A 19,096-nucleotide genomic window follows, 5' to 3' on the forward strand; every position below is an offset into this window, starting at 1 on the left:
CCCTTCGGCTCCCAGCGCTGCTCGGCTGCTGTGCTGCTGGACAAGTTTTGGGGTTTGTGATGTTGTATTTCCTTCTTCTGACACGCTATTTTTGTTGTCTTTTATCACAGAAGCGTTTCATTAAGGGCTTGAGGCAGTACGGCAAGAACTTCTTCAGGATCCGAAAGGAGTTGCTGCCGAATAAGGAGACTGTGAGTACATTTGGACTTGATGTAATTTGCTTTTTTCTCTCGCTGCCTCAGCGTTTGATCTTAGGAAACTCACTTTCACCCTGATTTCTCTCCAGATAAAGGGAAGAGAAATCCACAGCCAGAAAAGGTAGCTGTAATTTTTGTTTTTAGTGCAGTTTTTTAGGTCTTACTGTATAAAAGACGTTACATAAAATGAGTCGTCATTGCTGGACGGAGACACTGAGGTTGGGTGAAGTGTATTTATGGAGACCAAATCTAATTTTAAATCCTGACATTATGACAGGATAATACATTTATGTCACCCAGTTGGGCTCGAATGACAGCGGGTAATTAAAGAAAGCCTAAAACAAAACATAATTGAATCTGGAAGGCAGAGGTATGTGCCTGCTCCGAAGACCTGCAGAATTTGTGCTTTAACTCTTCACCTTCCTGAGACGTGGGCAGCAAAGTGTGTGTGACTTCAGTTCCTGCATCGATCTGTGGCTTTTTGCTCTGCTGAACTTCATAACCCTTATGTAACTTGTCATTCCTCTGAAAATCCTGGCAAGTGCTTAGAAGGGAAGATGGACAGGGAGGAGTGGTTGACTTCTTCAAAGGAAAGAGGGTTTGAGAGGCCTTGGGAATCTAGTTACTTTTCCATTAGTCCTAATTGCCAAGCTTCTCTAGAAGCTTCGGTTTCTGTTCTGCAGGTGTCATTTAGCTGCTGGGAGGGTGGTTTTGGGAAGTGGTTTTGATATTTGTTCTGAATTTAGAAGAGAGATAACTCAGTGAAAATTGAGTTTTACTATTTTCCAGCAATGTGTTAGTGATCTGGAAAATATTTATTTAAAGCATAACTGGTTGTTTAGACTTCTGTGTGTGTGGAATTTGGATGTTCAGTGGGGGAGAACATTACTGTAAAAATATTGTAAAACCTGTCACTTAACTGTGGGATGTTTCTCTTCTCTTTGGAGATGTTCTTGTCAGACATGCTGGGATATCACAGTCTTTAGTAACACTGCAGAAGTCAAATAGAAAGGGGAGGGTGAAATGGTTCCTGGAGTGCCTCAGCTGCTGTGTATGTTCACTGATTCTATTGAGAATTATGGGAAAAGCTAATTATCCATCAAGAGTGGGTAGACTTTGCTTTCGTATTCTGTTGGATTTTGAGGTATGAAGGCCCAGTGCTGGAAAGATGACAGGTTAGAAGGAATGCTGAAATAGTATGTGTCTTAGCAACATCTCACTAATCCAGCACATAAGCAGCTTTAGCAGTTTCTTTCCTTTTTTCTTCAGAGTATCTGCTAGCAATGTGTTTAGAACAAATTGGTGTTTACTTTAGAAATGAATTCTGCTGATAGTAAAGTTACCAAGAGGGAAAAGTACTCTTCTGAAGTTTGAATTACAGCAACTAGGAAATATGCTTTTAAATATAAAGTGTATCTTTGTGATAGAGGAAAACATGTTGCAGGAGAAAGGAAAAGAAAAGCTGAAGAAGTGAGAGTTGGGGGCAGGTGTCTGACCCTGTTTGTGCTGCTTGACTTCTACATTTGAACTTGGGTATCAGCCCTGAGGCTTTTACAGAAAGTTTTGCAAGTTTGCGAATGGTGTCAAACTCCAGATGAACTATCATTTTTCAAGTGTTACATTTTTGTTTCATTACCTCTGAATTTTTAGTATAGAGAAGACTAAATACAGAGTTGGATCAGCTGGGCAGCCGTGTGTTGATGGTTCTGAGCAGGCTTTTTTAAGTGCTGCTGGTAACTGATCTACAAATAACCTTTGTCCTACAACGGATTGTTTTAATCTCTCTTTCCTATTTTTGCCCATGGGTCTCACTTCTGCTTTCTTTCAATTCTCAAATCTTGTTTCAGACAAAATTTGCAGCAGTTTTGCTGTAGTAAGATACACAAAATAAAGGCTGTAGTGAATAATATTGGACTGTCCAGTTTTGCTTTTCCTCCTTAAAGTGGAATAGAGAATAATGAAAATTACAAGGCTGTGGAATAAATTTGTCTGGTTTTTTTCAGCAGCAGAATAATTTCAGATCCTTTGCTGGCCATTTTTCAATTGCAGTGTGAACCAACCCTCTAGCGATTCCAGGAACACTGGAAAAAAGGCCTTATTTTCCTCTTCAGCCACAATATTAACATGAGGTGAAACTCTGAAAATTACTACATGGACACAAAAACACTACAGCAACTCCCAAGTTCTGCAAAAGCTACTTGAAAATTGAGTCAGGGGCGTTTTTAAAGTGACTTGGCCTAAATGGAAACCAGGGCTGTAGGTCAATCCATCCTGCACATTTGTGATTTACTGGAGTTTACTAGTCACTGAAACCTGCAGAGAGGGGGGTCAGGGTTTTTACCTCTCTGCAAAACCCACTTAAAGTTAAATCTCCTTGTTATCATGCTTCTGGTCTAATACATGCCTTTTCTAGACACTGGTATTTATGCTGGTTTCACTGGGGGAGCACTCGTCGTGTAGTCTTAAGCCTTGCAGCTGGAGCCTTGCAGGCCTGGGAGATCAGGAGTACAATGGAAATACAAAATTACTGTAGAGACCAGGCCTGCTTTACATTAGATCAAGCTGATGCTTCTGTACAGGCAGTCAGAATGTAGCCATGAATATGACATAGTTTCTTTTATAATACTGGAAGGTGTAAAGTGTCCATGGCTGTACTCAGTTTTCACAAGCATGTTAAAGAATGTCCTATTTGACTTTTTTTCCTCTCCACAGTTAGTGTACCGTATCTTTTAAGAAAACCCTGTATTTTTCAGTGTTTTAACTAGTTTAACATAGTTGACCAACTATTTTTTAATCACTTCTGAATGAGTAACCAGCAGGAAAAAACCCAAACAACTTTATGCAAGAAGGTAGTGCATATCAAAGCGGTGTGTTTGTTTAGGTTTTCACTCTTCTAGTTTATTTCAAATTTCTAATTTATTTCAAAGGGCATGTCCGAGAGGGATTCCCAGTGGGCATCAGTGTAAGTAGCAGTAGCATTCGCTTCTATATAGCTTGTATAAGCAATAGACATAGGAACTAAGACCAGCTCTTAACTGAGACTCTGGAGGAAAAATGCTTAATTAGAATCACAGGCTGCTTTGGGCTGGAAGAGACCTCAAATGTCATCTAGTCCCAAGCCCTTCCATGGGCAGGGACACCTCCCGCTAGACCAGTTTGTTCTAAGCCCCATCCAACCTGGCCTTGAACACTTCCAGGGATGAGGTAAAACTTCTGAAACTTCCTTGGGTTTTTCCATTGAACTCTGTCTTAAATATATCTTCTCCTCAGTTCCCATGTGTCTGGCTTTCCCCTTCTGAATAGTTTTTTGGTAGCCAATTGTAGCTGTAGTTGGATGACATATTTGGGGAAATATCCTGTTCTCATTTAGTTCATGCTTAGCAGCAGGTCTGATCCTTGTGGAGGCACCTGTGACGTGAACTGTTTTTATTAATAACTTTGATTTAAATGTATGTTGTGAGAATGCAAGCTACAGAGCTGGCAACAAGTTTCCTAAGTGTCTGATTTGGTTAAATGTGATTTATTTTTTCCCCTCCTGTTTTGGGTTAATTTGCTAAACCTTTGTGGTAATAAGAGATTTTCAAAGTATTTAAAACTTTCCTGCTCTGAATTCTTTAGGTGATTACACTGAGCTACTTGAATTTGAGAGTTTTAGAAGCTGGTGCACTGCAATAGGCCTGAGATAAGTGTACTTAAACGCCTGCGGGGTTGGGGATTGGCTTAGTGTGTTCTTGTCTATAGCTTAACTCCACATTAGTGACATGCAGAAGTTAAATAGAGACATGGAACAAACGTGGGCTTGTGCAGTGCAATCATGTCCAGTGGGAGCAGGAACAGGAGGCCAAGTGACGGGGTCAGCTGGCTGAGATGTGGAGCTGGATCCTGTTCCACTCACCGTGCCCCTGTGCTGGTCACTCACAGTCACTTCTGTGAGCTGCAGCCCTGGTGCAGGTGCAGTTTGCCTGAGCTATTGAAGGCCATAATCCCAGAATAATCAGGTTTGTTTCCCTCTGGCTGGAGTTCCTGCAGCCTGCTTTGTGGCAGAGGTGGTGCCTGACCAGCCAAACTAAAACATCTCCTGCTGGTTCATTAGCCACTGGATATGGGGGAGAGTGTGTGCGATTGTCCCTGTGACAGCCTTACACGAGTTCAAGAAGGGTATCATGTTGTTTCATTAGATACCCAAAGCATGTCCTGCACTTGAGCATTTGGAAAACTGTCTTTCATGGGAGTAAGCCCAAGTACTTTTGACTTCTTAGAACTGGGTATGGCACCTTTCTGAATGCTTTGAGGTTCTCTACTGACTCCTACAGCATTTGTCAGGCAAAGTTTATGGTACAGTGATTGTCTAATTTGCTTGTCTTTTTTTTCTGGCAGGCTGAAGCTCCTTAGTGAGCCTTGTAGAGCTCTTTTGTGTAGTGAGAACTCTAAAAAGAGGACAGTGGGCCTTTGTGGAGGCATGCAGACTCTGGCTAATTTTGGTTTGAATTTTCCTATTGAGCACACAGGTATCTTTCGTCTGTGTGATTTTTGGCTTTGGCTGCTTAGCAGGAGAGGGCAGTGCAATGGAAAGGTCTTGCCTCTGGGTGGATGGTCCTGGATTTAGCTTTAAAACAGTGTAAATAGAAGTAATTAATATGAACTGATCAAAATGCCTGCAACATGCTGTGTTCACACACTTAAGAACTACGTATGTGTCACTTTCTTCTTTAGGAGAAAGATTCTCTCTTCTGATAGTAAAATCCTTCTCTCCAAATTAAATGCTATTGGGATTTATCTGAGACTAAATAAGCTGTGCTCTGTTAATGTTGGGAGACAAAATGAGTGCAGTGTGAGCTTTCAGCATAAACTTCTGTTTAATTTTAGACTGGGGTTTAGATAAACAATTTTATTCTTGCCTCATTAATGCTTAATCTTTTGTTACATAATATACAATATTGGCTTCCTGAGTAGCTCTTAAACATGGTGCAAATGTGTAGTAGCTGAAAGGTCACTGCAGTTGCCATATGTGCAGGCTGGCAAGGTGCTTGTCCTCTCTGAGGACAAACTGTGTATTGTTCATGTCAACAAGCAGCCTTAGGAATGTTTGTGCACAATTCTCATGGGCTCATGAAAGGTGGAGATTCTCCCTCCACACAGTCGTTCAAATAGTAGTTTTCCTTTGGTCAAACGAGGGGGATAATTAGGCAAATGTGTTTTGGTCCATTGGTATCAAGTGATTAGTTAGCCTTACATTGCCCTTCTGAATATTTGCATGTAGTGGTGTAGCTTACTTGTGCCAATAGCGTCCGTGGGGTGGGGGCACGATTGCTGCTCTCCTTTCCCAAAGGAAATACATTTTATTTGATGGAATATTCCCCTAGTGAGAGGATATTCATACATGGCCTGATCAAGGCATACTGTTTCCTGACTTGCTTTGCTGCAGGAGTGTTCAGAAAGGGACAAGCTATGTAAGCCTTTTCTGTTTGAAAGCTGAACCCTTTTCCTTAATAACTTGTTCTAGCCTCGGTGCAGTCAGAGCTGAAATTTTCCATTAGGGTTTGAAGTGAGTGCCAACACAAACAGCCACTGCTGCTTTTCATTTCATCTCTGCTCGCTGCTGCTGGGGCTTCCATTGCATGGATATTGCAGTCAGAGGGTTTTGTTCTTGGTAGAACAGGGACTATAGGCTTCACATTTTAAAGCTGATAGCCCAAGACTTTTTCTTTAGCCATAGCAGATACCCTGCTGGGCTTCAGTCTGTTTTGGAAAATGGGCAGAGGCATCAGTCAGCTGCTTTTCCTGTGTAAGTGGAACCTTTGATTTATTTGCATAACAAACTCCTCTGGAGGGAACATGTTGCTGTTTTTTTGAGTGTGACTGTCTTACCAGATATAAGGAGAACACTAAGCTGGTATGTTTGGCTTTAAGGTAGAGCTGTGCACCGAGGAGGAGACACAGTAATTCAGTTCATGCTTCTCACCAGGAGCAGAATAAGGAAGCCAAAGAATTTAATGAAATGCTGAGCTCATAGGAGCTGAGCTCAGATGGAGATATTCCTAAATTTAAGAGGCCCTGAGCTGAAAGCTGTTTACAAAGACCAGATCATCTGCAAGGGATGTTCAGTATGTGTGCTCGCTGTGATTTGGCTTGTTCTTGAAAGTTTAACTGTTAAACCTATTTCAAATGTCATAATTTTACTGGATGAAAAACCAGAATGTTTGGAAAGGTGTGAAGAGACATAAAGATTTAACTCCAGTATGCACCACATGATCTTCATCTCTCAAAGTGACTTCAGGGCTTATGGGTGAGCAGAGCTGCTGACTGTGTGCTTTATTGGACAAGCTTGGGCCACAGTTCCAGCTCCATGGTTTATATACCATGTGTGCTCCTTTTGTTGCAGTTTCCTGAGCTGCTTCGTTTGACTTAACGTATCCTGCAGGTATATATTGCTGAGCTCTTAAATCCTTGCTGTGTGAACTGCTTTTTCACTTTGGCTGTTGGCTGCTGGGGCCCAGTGCCACTGCTCTGGATGATGACTGTGGTTAATCTTCCAAAGACCAAAATATCCTTTTGCATACCTGAGTGTCTTGATTTTACTTGAAGGAAGTAAAGCCAAAGAAGTCAAGTACTTTGCTTTTATTATTTTAAATCACTTAAGCTTTCTCTTAAGCGAAGAAGGGAATTCATTTTCAATGTGTTATTTTACTTCTGAAGTTAATTTAGTGTCATCAGCTCAAAAACCCAGGCTGTTTATTTGAGTTTCTTACTAAGCAACCTATGTAGGTGAAGAGCATAAAACCAGGTGGTTTCACTGTGCCAGCTGGACTCTAGAATTGTGATTAGCATCGATAATAAATTAACTCTGCACTCTGGTGGGGATTTTTTTTTAATTGTTTTATATTACAAGATTGAAATTCGTTGTTTATTTTTCTCAGAAGGCTTAGAGGTATATGGGGGTAGAATATTGTTGCAAGCAAAAAAGGCCATTAGGCAATTGCATTGAGTCTTGTCAGAAAGCCAAAAAGGCCAGTTTCTGCTTAGTAGTGGAAGGTGTGCACTTGAAGATCTAAGCCAAGATTATTAGGGAAATTGACATAATCTTGTCCAAATCCTCAACAACTGAGAGAACACAGTGCTTCTGTGACTCCTCAGAGTTCTGTTACTCTGCATTTTCCTTCTGCTTATAATTCACCATCATAAGGCATTTTAGTTTATTTTCATTTTGTGAAATCTCCTTTTCTCCTTCTATGCTCAAAAGGTCTTTGTGACTATGATTAAAATATTTTTCTCAACTACTCTGTGCTTCTTATCCTGTGTTTTTCTTTACCTATGAGAAAAGATAATAGCTTTTTTTCTTTGGTAGCAGTTGTCAGATGGTATCAAACACTCAGACATCAATATTAAGGTCCTGTGAATCTCAGGTACATAAAATAGGTGTCTGAGAGTTTGTGCAGTTTATTTTCATGGTTGAGTCTCTTACACTGGCAAGACTCGTTGATGGATGCTGTGCACCAAGCCCTTCATGTTGATTGTTTCTCATTCAGTTAGAGACTAAGGCTTTAAAGATTAAAGATGAGCTTTCAGAGCGACAAAAATTAAAAAGCCATCAAAGCAACAGTGATGTTGGTGGGACATCCTGTATTAGAATGGTGCTAGTTTTATAAACTATGGATAGCTTCTTTAATAAATTACTCTGTATTAATCCTTCCTGGTGTCTTGATTTTTGGAATGGCTTAATAGAGAAATATTCTCCATATAATCCCCTTTGTGGTAGTGACTCACAGACCCCAAACTGATACCTGAGGGTCTCCTGATCTTTAATTATATACATGATGTACAGCACTGTGGGGTGTGGAATGGAGGTTTTTAGAAGAGCTGGGCCAGAAGCAAACCCAGTGACTGACTCAGGGAAACCAAAACTGTCTGTGGCAAAGCAGAAAGATAAGCCTTGATGTCCTTCATAATAGTTGCATTGATGTGAAATGGTGTTGCACAAATCTCATCCTACAAATATGTGATCTAATCTGGGAAGATATTTGTGGCTCGATGGCGTTTGTTTTATGGCAGGTTGAAGACTTTGTTATGCAGGGACGTGGGATTGGAAGGTGGTGGGGTCTGTTTGGAAGAGCAGCAGCCCAGCAGTGCTGTGTGGCTGCTTCAGGTGGTGTCTGCCTGGTTATCTATGCAGTGGGAATGCTAACTTAAAAATTCCCTGATGGAGCAAAGGAATTCTTTTTACAAAGGGCTTTTAGAAAGGGAGGGAGATATAGAGACAAGTGGTTTGGTTGGTAAGCAGTGGGTTTTATGGCAATTGAGATATTGAAAAACAAACCACATTGAAACTCCAGCAGTTTTTGCAGCTAATTCAGCTTCTGTGTTTTATCTCAATCTTTATGGCCTATATGTAATTGGGTTTTTGATTTTGTGTGTGTATTTGGACCAAATTTTATCCTTTTTTAGCCACTGGAAGCCAGCACAGTCTGCTCACATTTAGTGTTTGCCAGACTGGTGGCTTGCTTACATTTGAGGAACAACATTCTGTCTTTCCATTATGTTTCCTCCTCCTCAGCACTCACACTGCTTTCTTATCCTAGTCAGGGATCATGAAGATTAATTACAAATGTACCATTAAAGGGAAAAACCTGAGGAGGCACAGCTGGACTGCAGCTAACATAACTGAGGATGTTACCTTGCTGTTATCCCAAGTGGTGCCATTTTATGTCTGCATTTCCAGTGTGTGAGAGAGATGACAATTTCAAAAGGTATTGCAGCAGTTCAAGAAGTAAATAAATAAGAACAGCTTTGACCTGTGGAGAGTCACATTAGAGAAGAGTCAGGGTGATCTGGAGTTCTGAGCAGCACAAAGCAATTTTCAGACGTTTAAAAAATCATTGCTGAGGGTGAGTGGGGTTCAACAGAGAAGGCATTTGAGGGCGAAAGATTGGGCACGAGGAAATAAATAAATAGTGTACTGGCAGAGAGTAAACTAAACTTTTAATGTGTCTTGTCTGCCACACTGAGCATGAAATTAACTTTCTTCTTATACAACAGATCGTTGGCCTTAATCGTTGCTTCCTGCCCCAGATGGCACCATAAGAACAGCATTTCAGTGATCTTTTGGCATGGAATCAGCCCCCAAATACATTATTCAGTCCTAAATATCCTGTAATATGCTGCTATAACTGTACTGTGAGAACAAGACAATAACAATTTCAGTAGGCAGATGCACTCATTTTGTCATTTTTGTTTTAAACCAGCTGTAAAAAAGAAGCAGTGCTTGATTACTGGTTTGGGGGGGTTGTGGTTTTCTTTTTCTTGCCAAGGAAAACTCCCAGGAATTACACAGATTGTGGAATAAACTGAATATGTTAGAATATAATTTCTCAGGACATAAAAATGTTCATGATAACTTACAGGTGATGCTGGTGCTCTGTTTCTATCACAGCAGCATGTGAGGGAGGAGGCCTGTTCCCCTGCTCTTCAGCTGGTGGGAGGAAGGTTGCAAATCTGAACCAGAGCCCTGATACCTATGTTTGTTGGTGGATTTAGAGTGGGGGATTCCTTTCCTTGCCAAGATGTAGAAGGCCTTTTCAGGCACCTTTAACATCTTCTGGTATGTGGAAAAGAAAGATAATGAAGCTGTGAGCCGTGTGAAATGTTTAGGCTTTGGGTTTCCCATTGCTGCTGGTGAGTAGTAAGTATCTTGCAAGACTGGGAGCACCATTTGTGCTGTTGGTGCATTTTGCTCAGGGAGCTCCCTGTGCTGACACTGCCCTTGTTGTCCCAGGTAGAACTACACTTAAGCTGCAGTCAAGAAATTGAACACACTTCTTCCCTTCTTGCCTTGACTCTGGTGAGGAAGGTGCAGGTGGTGTCCCATCAAACACTTGAGTAATCCAGACAGGTTCCACAGAAACCTTTTGCTTTTTGCATTCCTTATTTGTTACAAACCTCAGGATGTTGTTAGGTTTATTTCCTTCTCATGAGGTGTTTCAAGATGAAATTTTTCAATTCTCCCTTTTCTTTGTAAATGTAAACTTTGAAAGTCTCTCTTTTGGGGAGATGTAAACAAAAGAAATTGTTTCCAAAGTAATTGCTGTATTTAAGAACTTGGAGTCTTAAGAAATAAACGAAGTGTTGTGAGATTAATGACAAAATACAAAATGCAGACAGCACTGATGGTTGAGAAATCTGTATTGGCTTTGGTCATCTGGTACAGAAAATTGGCAGGGAATATTGTTTCTTTTTATGCTACCGAACTCCTGTACAGCAGTAAGAAATCTGGCATTAAAAAGGTGCTGATAACTTTTATTGCCAGGGTGAAATAGATAGTGCTTGTTGGGTGGAACAGTTGAGTGGATTCCTCTCCTTCCCTCCCCCAAACATACTTTCTGTGCTCCCCTTTCCCTTCCTCCCAGTGCTCCTGACACAACCTGAATTATTTTGTACAATGCCTCTTAACCCTAATGGTTAAAGAAAGGGAGAGTACATTCCAGGTTATAAAACAGCTCTTTCCTCATGCAATTTGAGAAGTCCTCCCTGTTGTTTAATTCTGGGCCTGCTTTGTGCCTGGTGCCTCTTGTTGTGTAAAGCACCAGGACATCCCACAGGAACTCTTGATTTATTTTGCTAACTCTGCCCTTCTCTGTGGTTCACAAACCTCTAATGATCTGTGAAGCTTCAAGATTTTTGGAGTTGAACAGTAGTAGTTTTAAAGAACCTCCTCTACTACATGCAAGTCTTTAACACTTTCCACATGCTGGGTTTTTGGCCTCCTGAAAGCTGACCTCCTGAAAATACAGTTTGTAAAGCTGAGTGTCCTGGGCCAGGGCTGGGTAATGCAATTGTGAAATGGGGGTAGGAAAAAAACTGTAATGAAAACTCTGGGCTCTTGGCCAGCAAGGAAGATGTGATACAGTGAACATGTTGGTTTTTTTTACCCTTTGTTACTGTTCAGGTTTGATTAGCTTTGTTTCCAGTAAGCTTCATTATGGTTCCTTTTTTTTTTTTTTTTTTAAATCTTTGCCAAAGCTCAAGTCTTTCATTACCTGAATTGCAGTGAGAGGGAACTGGAGAAAATAAATCATGCCACCTCCCTAACAAACAAGCCAAAAATATCCAACCACCCCCTTCAACCCACCTCCTCCCCCCCTGCCAAAAAAAAAGAAACCCCATTAAACTATAAAATTAACCCTTTTCTCTCTCCTTTCCTTTTTCTCACAGTCCCACCACTGTTCCTTTACATCCATTCTTTTCCTTGAAGTTTCTTTTAGGCCTTTAGGCTTGAGAGTGAGTTTAGATACATGTCTGGTGTTGGCTGCATTACTTGGATGATCAAGGGCACCCTCAGCTAGTTTGCAGATGACACTGAATTGAGTGTTGATCTGCTGGAGGGTAGGAAGGCCCTGCAGAGAGATCTGGAGAGGTTAGATCAATGGGCTGAGGCCAGTGGGATGAGGTTTAACAAGACCAAGTGTTGGGTCCTGCACTTTGATCACGGTAACCCCAAGCAATGCTCCAGGCTTGGGGAAAAGTGGCTTGAAAGCAGCGGGTGGAAAAGGATCTGGGAGTACTGGTGGATGACTGGGTGAACATGAGCCTGCAGTGTGGCCGGGAAGGCCAAGGGCATCCTGGCCTGTATCAAAAACAGTGTGTTCAGCAGTAGGGAAGTGATCATGCCCCTGTACTTGGCCTTGGTGAGGCCACAGCTTGAGCACTGTGTTCAGTTCTGGGCTCCACAGTATGAGACAATGAGGTCCTGGAGAAAAGTCCAGAGAAAGGCAACAAGGCTGGTAAGGGGTTTGGAGGGCACGTGGTATGAGTAGAGGCTGAGGGAACTGGGGGTTGTTTAGAAGAGAAGGCTCAGGGGAGATCTTACTGCTCTCTTACAACTACCTGAAGGAAGGTTATGGAAAGGCTGGTGTTGATCTCTTCTCCCAAGTAACTAGTGATAGGATGAGAGGAAGTGGGTTTAAGTTGTGCCAGGGGAGGTTTAGGTTGGATATTAGGAAAAATGTCTTTACTGACAAGTGATGAGGCATTGGAAGGGGCTGCCTAGGGAGGTGGTGGAGTTGCCATCTCTGGAGATGTCCAAGAAACATTCACCTGTGGGTGCTTCAGGATATAGTTTAGTGGTTGTGATAGTTGGATTACAGTTGGACTTGATGACCCTGAAGGTCTCTTCCAACCTTTACGATTCCATGATTCTGTGGTTTCCATTCAGCAGCACAAGATAAGGGGAAGGGAGATTTTGCCATTTTAAATGCTCGTTTCCAAGAACCCAAGAGACCCTTTTGTTGCCTGCCTGTGTAGGAGTGGGTGTCACAAAAGCCTCATGACCTCATCAGAGATTGTATATTTTTCTAGTTTATGTAAGAATATTTTTTTTCTTATCTGAACAGTGTTCTTAGTTGTGGTGGTTCTGCTTTACTAGGGCTTGGCTGGTTTCTCTGCAGTTTTGCTCTCATACAGACTCTACTTTCTGCATAGGTTTCCTTTCATTGTCTTGAACAGTCGCAATATATAATGGTTTATATTCTGGAAGAACATAATTTACAGAAATAAGTGGGTTTTGGTTTGGACCCTGATTTTGTTCTGCAGAATTTAATACCTTGTAGATTCAGATGTTATTAATTTTTTTTTTTTCCATAAACCTAGCACACTCTGGATGCTTTAAGAACATATGGAGAAATGCATTTATCCTAATTCCCACTGTTAAATCAGATCCAGTGAGTATAATAACCCTGTGGGTTGTATAACTGGACTTTCACCATGTTATGATGAAGTTACATGGACAAAGGCTCTTCCACCTTCAGTGCTATGATCAAGTTGTATTGATTTAACAATTCCAGCTCATGTTCTTATTCTGCAGCATTTGATGTGATAAATTCTGGTTGTTGTCGTTGCCTGGCTTTAAAAGAACATTATTTTGTTGTGAGCATAAGAGCTTCTAGAAAGAATTTGTCTGCTCACTGTAGGCATAAAGCTCTCCTCCTTATCTTTCCCTTATTTATCACATACACTTTTAAAGTGAGTAATGTGCTTGTTTCAGAGAAATCTGTTTTCTTCAAACTTGTAAGCCTTGCAGGAACTATTCAAATTATATTCATCTGATGGATGAAAAAGAGGAAGCTAAAGTCTTGTTAGATGTGAGCAACCAGAGAGTTTTAATCCATAGCTGTCCAAGACATATTTGGAAATGATGCATATACTTTTAGGAGGTGTATTTAATAGGTGTGTATCTGCTGTAGAGAGACACATGGAGGTTGGAAGCTGCTGTTTGTGGTTAAGAATGACCCCATTTGCCCCACTCTGCTAAATATTTTTCCATGGAGCATATTAATAGGCTGCTGAAGACAAATCAATGGGGTTTTCAAGTGTTTTAAGTGAAAATTGCCCTACCATATTCCCACCTCATCCAGTCACTCTTTTATAGGCCTTATTGCATGTTTACACAATCTCCAGTCCTGACTCTGAAAAACCAACACTGGCTTTTGCAAACTGCAACTGCAGGAGTTTTCCCTGCTTCAGCAATTAAGCAGGATGTAACAAATTTGTGTGAATCACCACCAAATAGCTACTTGTATATATTTATGTCTGTGCCAAACCAGTTTGAAGTTTTTTTGGGTTTTTTGAATTACTGAAGTTTGATGTTGACCTTTTCAAGTGAATCTATGTAGAAAACATATGTGAAATTTTAAAAACTGGGCTTCACGTTATTTTTGATCGCTTCAGTTGTCATCTCAGAGCTGAAAACAGGGAATGGAAATCCTGCAGGCTGTAGATAAACAGCCTTTCTGCTGCACTGTTCGGTCTTGGTTTGTCATTTCATAAAGGTCATGTTGAAATGAGCAATAAAATCCCAAGCAAAACAACCAAAAAAGCCAACCCAGACTAGCAGGGACTTCTTATTTCAGGATTAGTAAGTTCTCTGGGCTGCTGATTGTTTGGATATTCTTGCTTCCAGGTATATATCCTCTGTCCTTCAGTGCTAACAATAGTCTGTTGTGTAACTTGGTGCCCAGATACTCTGTTCATCAGTCTTCAGCTTTTTAACAGAAGGAAGGGTAATAAGAAGAGGTAATTTCTTTAATTGGGTTTAATGTCTGCAGTTGCAGGCTTTGCAGATGGAGAGGTGCAGGGGAAATGCCCAGCAAGTGGAAACCCAGTGGGCAGAAGATGTTGACAGATCTGGTTTGCTCTGATGCTCAGAGACCTGTCCCCTTCTGAAGGGGGGAAGGAAGGTGCTGGGGATCTGATCTGTTGGGTACCAGGCAGTTTCTCAAGATCATCCATCTCCTTTTATTCCTCTTCTCCCCCACTTCCCAAGGTCACTTTCATCTGCAGGATAGAGTGGGGATTTCCATTGTATTTCATTAGGAGTGTTCCTGAAGGGCAGCAAGAAAATAAGTGAGATGCTGCCAGAGCTTTGTTGCCTCTGTATTATTTTGCCTTGTCTCCATAATAATTAATGTTGACGTTGCTTGCTTGGAGGCTGCAGGGTTCCTGGCAGCTCTGCTTTCTTCCTTCCCAGGGGATCTGTAGCCGTGGGATATCTGCCCTCAGAGATGCAGACACTGGAATAGAAGTTGCAGGTACCTGCATATCTGCTGAGCAGAAAACAACTGTGTACCCCTTAATTAAATCCTTTGATAGGTTAGAAGCCCTTTTGCAGGAGGTTTTCTCTGTTGGCTTTGAAGCATTTCTGAGGAATTCTGTGCCACTGCCTTCTGAAGGCTGGGAGCTCTGGGTGCTGGGAGGCTGTGCACCTGCACCCGGCCCTCCTGGGTGTCCAGGGTCACGCTGGTGCAAATTTTGCTAAGCCCAGTGAATAACCAAAGCTCAGGAAAAAAACTGGCCAGTGAACCACAGAAAAAGCTTTGTTCGTGTGTTTGTCAATTAGAATGGTTTCAATTAGGAGAGCACTTTGCAGCAGCGTGTGTTTGATGGATTAGGGAAACATGAGTAACACAAAACCTGTCTTGCTGCTTTTGTCTCTCTGAAGGGAGGAAGGAGTGTGTGCTATTTGGGTCAGCAGCAGCTTGCTTCTGAGTAAGGAAATTCAAGTTTAAAAGCCCTTGCCTGGTTTTAAATAGGAAAAAAAAATAACCCAAGTAAATATACACATTTGCTACAAGAACTGAGTGTTTGAATTCAGAGTTAGGTGATATCTGCTGGTGTGCTTTTTTTCCACTTTCAATGCATTTCTGAAAATTTGAATTTTCAAGGGTGCTGTGGGAATTGATGCCTGGTTGAGCTCTTGTTATTGGGTGTTACTCTGCTCAAGGTCTGCTGTGATGGACTGTAAAGAAGTAATTTTTGTCGTGGGTTTGTTAGGTTTTACTGTTGGATTTTTTTATTTTTAATTGCCAGAGCACTGAATACAGAACAGATACTTTTCTAACACAGATACCAAGAAAGAACACGGGTAGTTGGCTGTATCTTGTAATGCTTTAACCTTGTCCCACATATTCAATCTACTTAAAAATTCAAATGTTCTTAGAAATCTGTGTATCTGTACAGTAAAGAGCTTGTTCTTTTTCTGAAGCTAATACCTCCACCAAAGGCCAGAAGGAAATTGGTGCTTTCCTACCTTGTTGGATGTAATTCATTGGTGTGTTAAACAAAAATTTTCCTTCACAGTAAATCAAAATATGCACACATCCATAACTACAGTACCAGGAGAATATCCCAATTCAGGAAGCAACCTGGTTTGTTACCCCTTCCACAGTTTAAGTCTTGTTAGCTGGATTGTTCCTCTTGGGTAGAAACCACAAGACAATTTAGTAGGAAAGCATTAAGTGTGATGTTTAGGCTGTACAGCATTTTCATGCCATGCAGGTGACACACTCTGCACTGCTGACCTGTTGCCTCCTTTACTACAATTCATAGTGAATTATTTTTTCCGCTTGACTGTTTTTTGAACTCTTCCTGTATGCAGAATTATCTTAGGTTTGGAAACTAACAGACTGGTTTTTAACTTTAAAGCTTATCTGGACTTGTTAAACTTTTATTTGAATTTATTCCAAGGAGTGCAGCATGTGTCGCAGACAGAATGACTAACAGACTCGTTACTGATCAACATCATCCCGAAAAACCCGCAGTTTCCTCCCTCCCTTTACCCAGTTTTTTAAAGGTAACACAATGTACTGAAAGCCTCATTCTCTTTTTGGTGGAGGAACCAGCCTAGACTGCCATGAAGGACAGTTTTAGCCAGTGATAGTCAAGTATCTCAGAGATGCCTGCCCTTGGAAAACTGAATTAGTGCTAAACAAATCTCTGAGGATACGATGCAGTGATCTAGTTAATGACATGGGATGGGGGAAGGCACATGTTTCAGGTTACTTCTCATTTTTGTTTTTAAAGTGTTAGAACCAGAGAGTGTTCCCTGTACAATGGAACGTGATAATATGCATGGGTATCTATTGTAGCATTACAATTACAATTTGGGGTTTTATGTGATTCAGCCTCACTCTCAGCTTGTCCATGTAGGACACACGTGTCCACAGAGGTCTCAGCTTGACCACCAGGTTTGTACAGAAGCAGTGTAGTTTTACAGGAAGAAGTTACCCCATTTTCAGGGTAACAGGACCCTGATACAATCCCTTATATTGTTGACATGTCCCTGCCATTCTTTGCTTCACTTGCCCTGGGAGACACAAGCTGAGGGGAACAAGAATGGCATGTGAATGTACCGTTGCTTTAACAAACCAAAGCGAAACTAGGAGGGTGAAAATACACACAACCCTCCCCCCCCCCATCTTTCCAAATGTGATACATGTGATAAAACTACAGGCTTGTGTCCAGGCAGAGTTTTCAAACACAAAGGGTTGAACAGCCTTGTGACAGTGTGAACTGTTCCTGAAGGTTAGTTTTCAAATGTGCAGTTAACATCGGCCTTTGAGAGATTATTCACTAGTGCACTATGGGCAGCCTGGTCTCTTTTATCTTGAAAAGGGCTGCTTTTAATGTTGGAAGTATGGAGCCAATTATTTCGGGGTTACATCGCAGTTGTTGGGTTGTTTTTTTTTATTCTGAGAGTCTTGTGCCATGTTTCTCCCATCCTTTTCTTTTAAGCAGTTCTGCCTTGTTCCAGATACTTGCAGTGCTGCTGTTGAAGATAAAAATATCTTTAAGGAGAAGTATTGCCTGGTGAAATAAGCAGTGCTGTAAAAGCTTGGCATTAATTTTAAAAAATAAGCCTTTGGTGGTAATGGGGAGGGGGTAGAAAGGATGATTGATGATGTGTGTGGGCAGATATGGTCAAACTGTGACAGCATCTTGAAAACTTCTTCCTTTGAATGTAGAGTGTGATGGTAACGTGTTTAACCAGTAGTGCCAACCACAGGGAAAATGCTTATAGGTATGTTCTTTCTTTCTAAAATTATTCTGTATTTAACAAACAAGTGGGATCTACCAAGCTATCTGCCTTGATGTGGAAGAATTAATATTTTTTGGTTTCACAGCTTGGGGTTGCTTTTTTATTTTACATCTTGTGCTTCAGAATCGATCAGACCTTGTACAAGGTTCAGACTGTGCCAATTGGAAATGGTTCCTTGAGAAATAGAAATCCTCAAGAATAACTGAAAATTTTGGATGCTGTTATTAACAGCAGCATTTTTCTTGTGTCACTGGTGTTAGTCTGAAAGCTGCCTTGCCAGTGGTCAAACCTTTAATAGCAAACATCCCTGCAGGGTTTCCAGTTTTCCAGAGGCTGAGGTGATGGGAACACTTCCACCACAGCCTTCCAGTGCCACAACCCCTGTGCTGGCTTAGCAAATGTTGAACATCAGTCACTGCTGCCTCCTCATCCTTTTTCCGTGGGCTTCTTAGCTGGAGCATTTGACAAATCCATGATTTGTAGACTTTCTGCTGAGGAAAAGCTGGCCAAGAAGAGGGGGGAGGTAAGGGAGCTGGGAGGAATAGCAGTTCTTAATGTGGCCTACTTTTGATGTTTCATTTAATAAGGAGCTTTGGACAGTCAATTAACTGGATAAATGGGTTATTTGTACTTTTGAACATGGATATTGGCAGGCTTTCTTTTGTAAAGATGGACTGTTCTGAAAAGTGTGGGATTTGCAAGGGGGATTTCTTTGCTCCCTTATCTCTGCACTTAAAACACACCCCACACTCATCACATCTGTGGCTAAATCCAGTGTAGTAAAGGGGTTTTTAACTGAGAAGATAGTGTTTGTGATCTTCTATGTGTCAGGGTTTCTTTTCCAGAGTTGTGTAATGTCTCAAATCCAAGATGCAAGATGTCTGCCTTAGAGGTGTCAGCTGGTTGGGTAATTGAACATATTTGTAACCAGAAAGGAGCTTGTGTCCCAAGTCCATGGCTTTTTGTTTCTTTGGATTTTCCTGAGCCTGCAGGATACAGGGATTGTAGGTGGTAGAACAGGATGTTGCCAACTCAAAAACTGGGCAAACAGGGAAGAGTTAAGCAGAACAGAAGGGCTGTTGCTGTTGAATAACTTGAGGTGGTGAATTGTTTGAAGCAGCAGATGCCTTTAAGAACTGAGATGTCACTACTGCATTTTCCTCCTAACTGATGGAGAACCACACATAAAGCTGAGAACATTTTTTGGTTACTGAATATTTCATCTGGAAAACACAGGGATTTTGCATTTAGAGAAGCTGCAAAGTATCAAACACAACCTTTTTCTAACATGTGGTCTTCTCTTGTTAGAGCAGGTCCAGAGGAGAGTCAGGAGAATGATTTGAGGGTTGGAAGTCTACTGAAAAATACTACCTGTCTACATAGTCCAGAAAATAATTTTTCTAATACCAGACCAATGAGTTTTCTATGACATATTGTTATGATCTTCTATTTTTGAGGTGCTGACAGGAAGAGCCTGTTACAACATGGCACTTAGGTAGGCAGGACCCCACCCCTTGATCTTCACTCCCTCTTTCCC

The 19,096-nt window shown here is 41.3% G+C and overlaps 1 protein-coding gene across 1 annotated transcript in view; it reads left to right on the forward strand.

Annotated features, from left to right (window-relative positions):
• The window catches only part of RERE (arginine-glutamic acid dipeptide (RE) repeats), a 151,711-nt gene that overhangs the window by 104,014 nt on the left and 28,601 nt on the right, over window positions 1-19,096 (forward strand). The window contains 1 exon segment of the mRNA XM_010005252.1: window positions 111-191. Within this exon segment, the coding sequence (XP_010003554.1) occupies window positions 111-191 (81 nt within the window).

Source organism: Chaetura pelagica, unplaced genomic scaffold (genome assembly GCF_000747805.2).
Source record: "Chaetura pelagica isolate M959 unplaced genomic scaffold, ChaPel_1.0 scaffold159, whole genome shotgun sequence".
NCBI lineage: Eukaryota > Metazoa > Chordata > Aves > Apodiformes > Apodidae > Chaetura > Chaetura pelagica.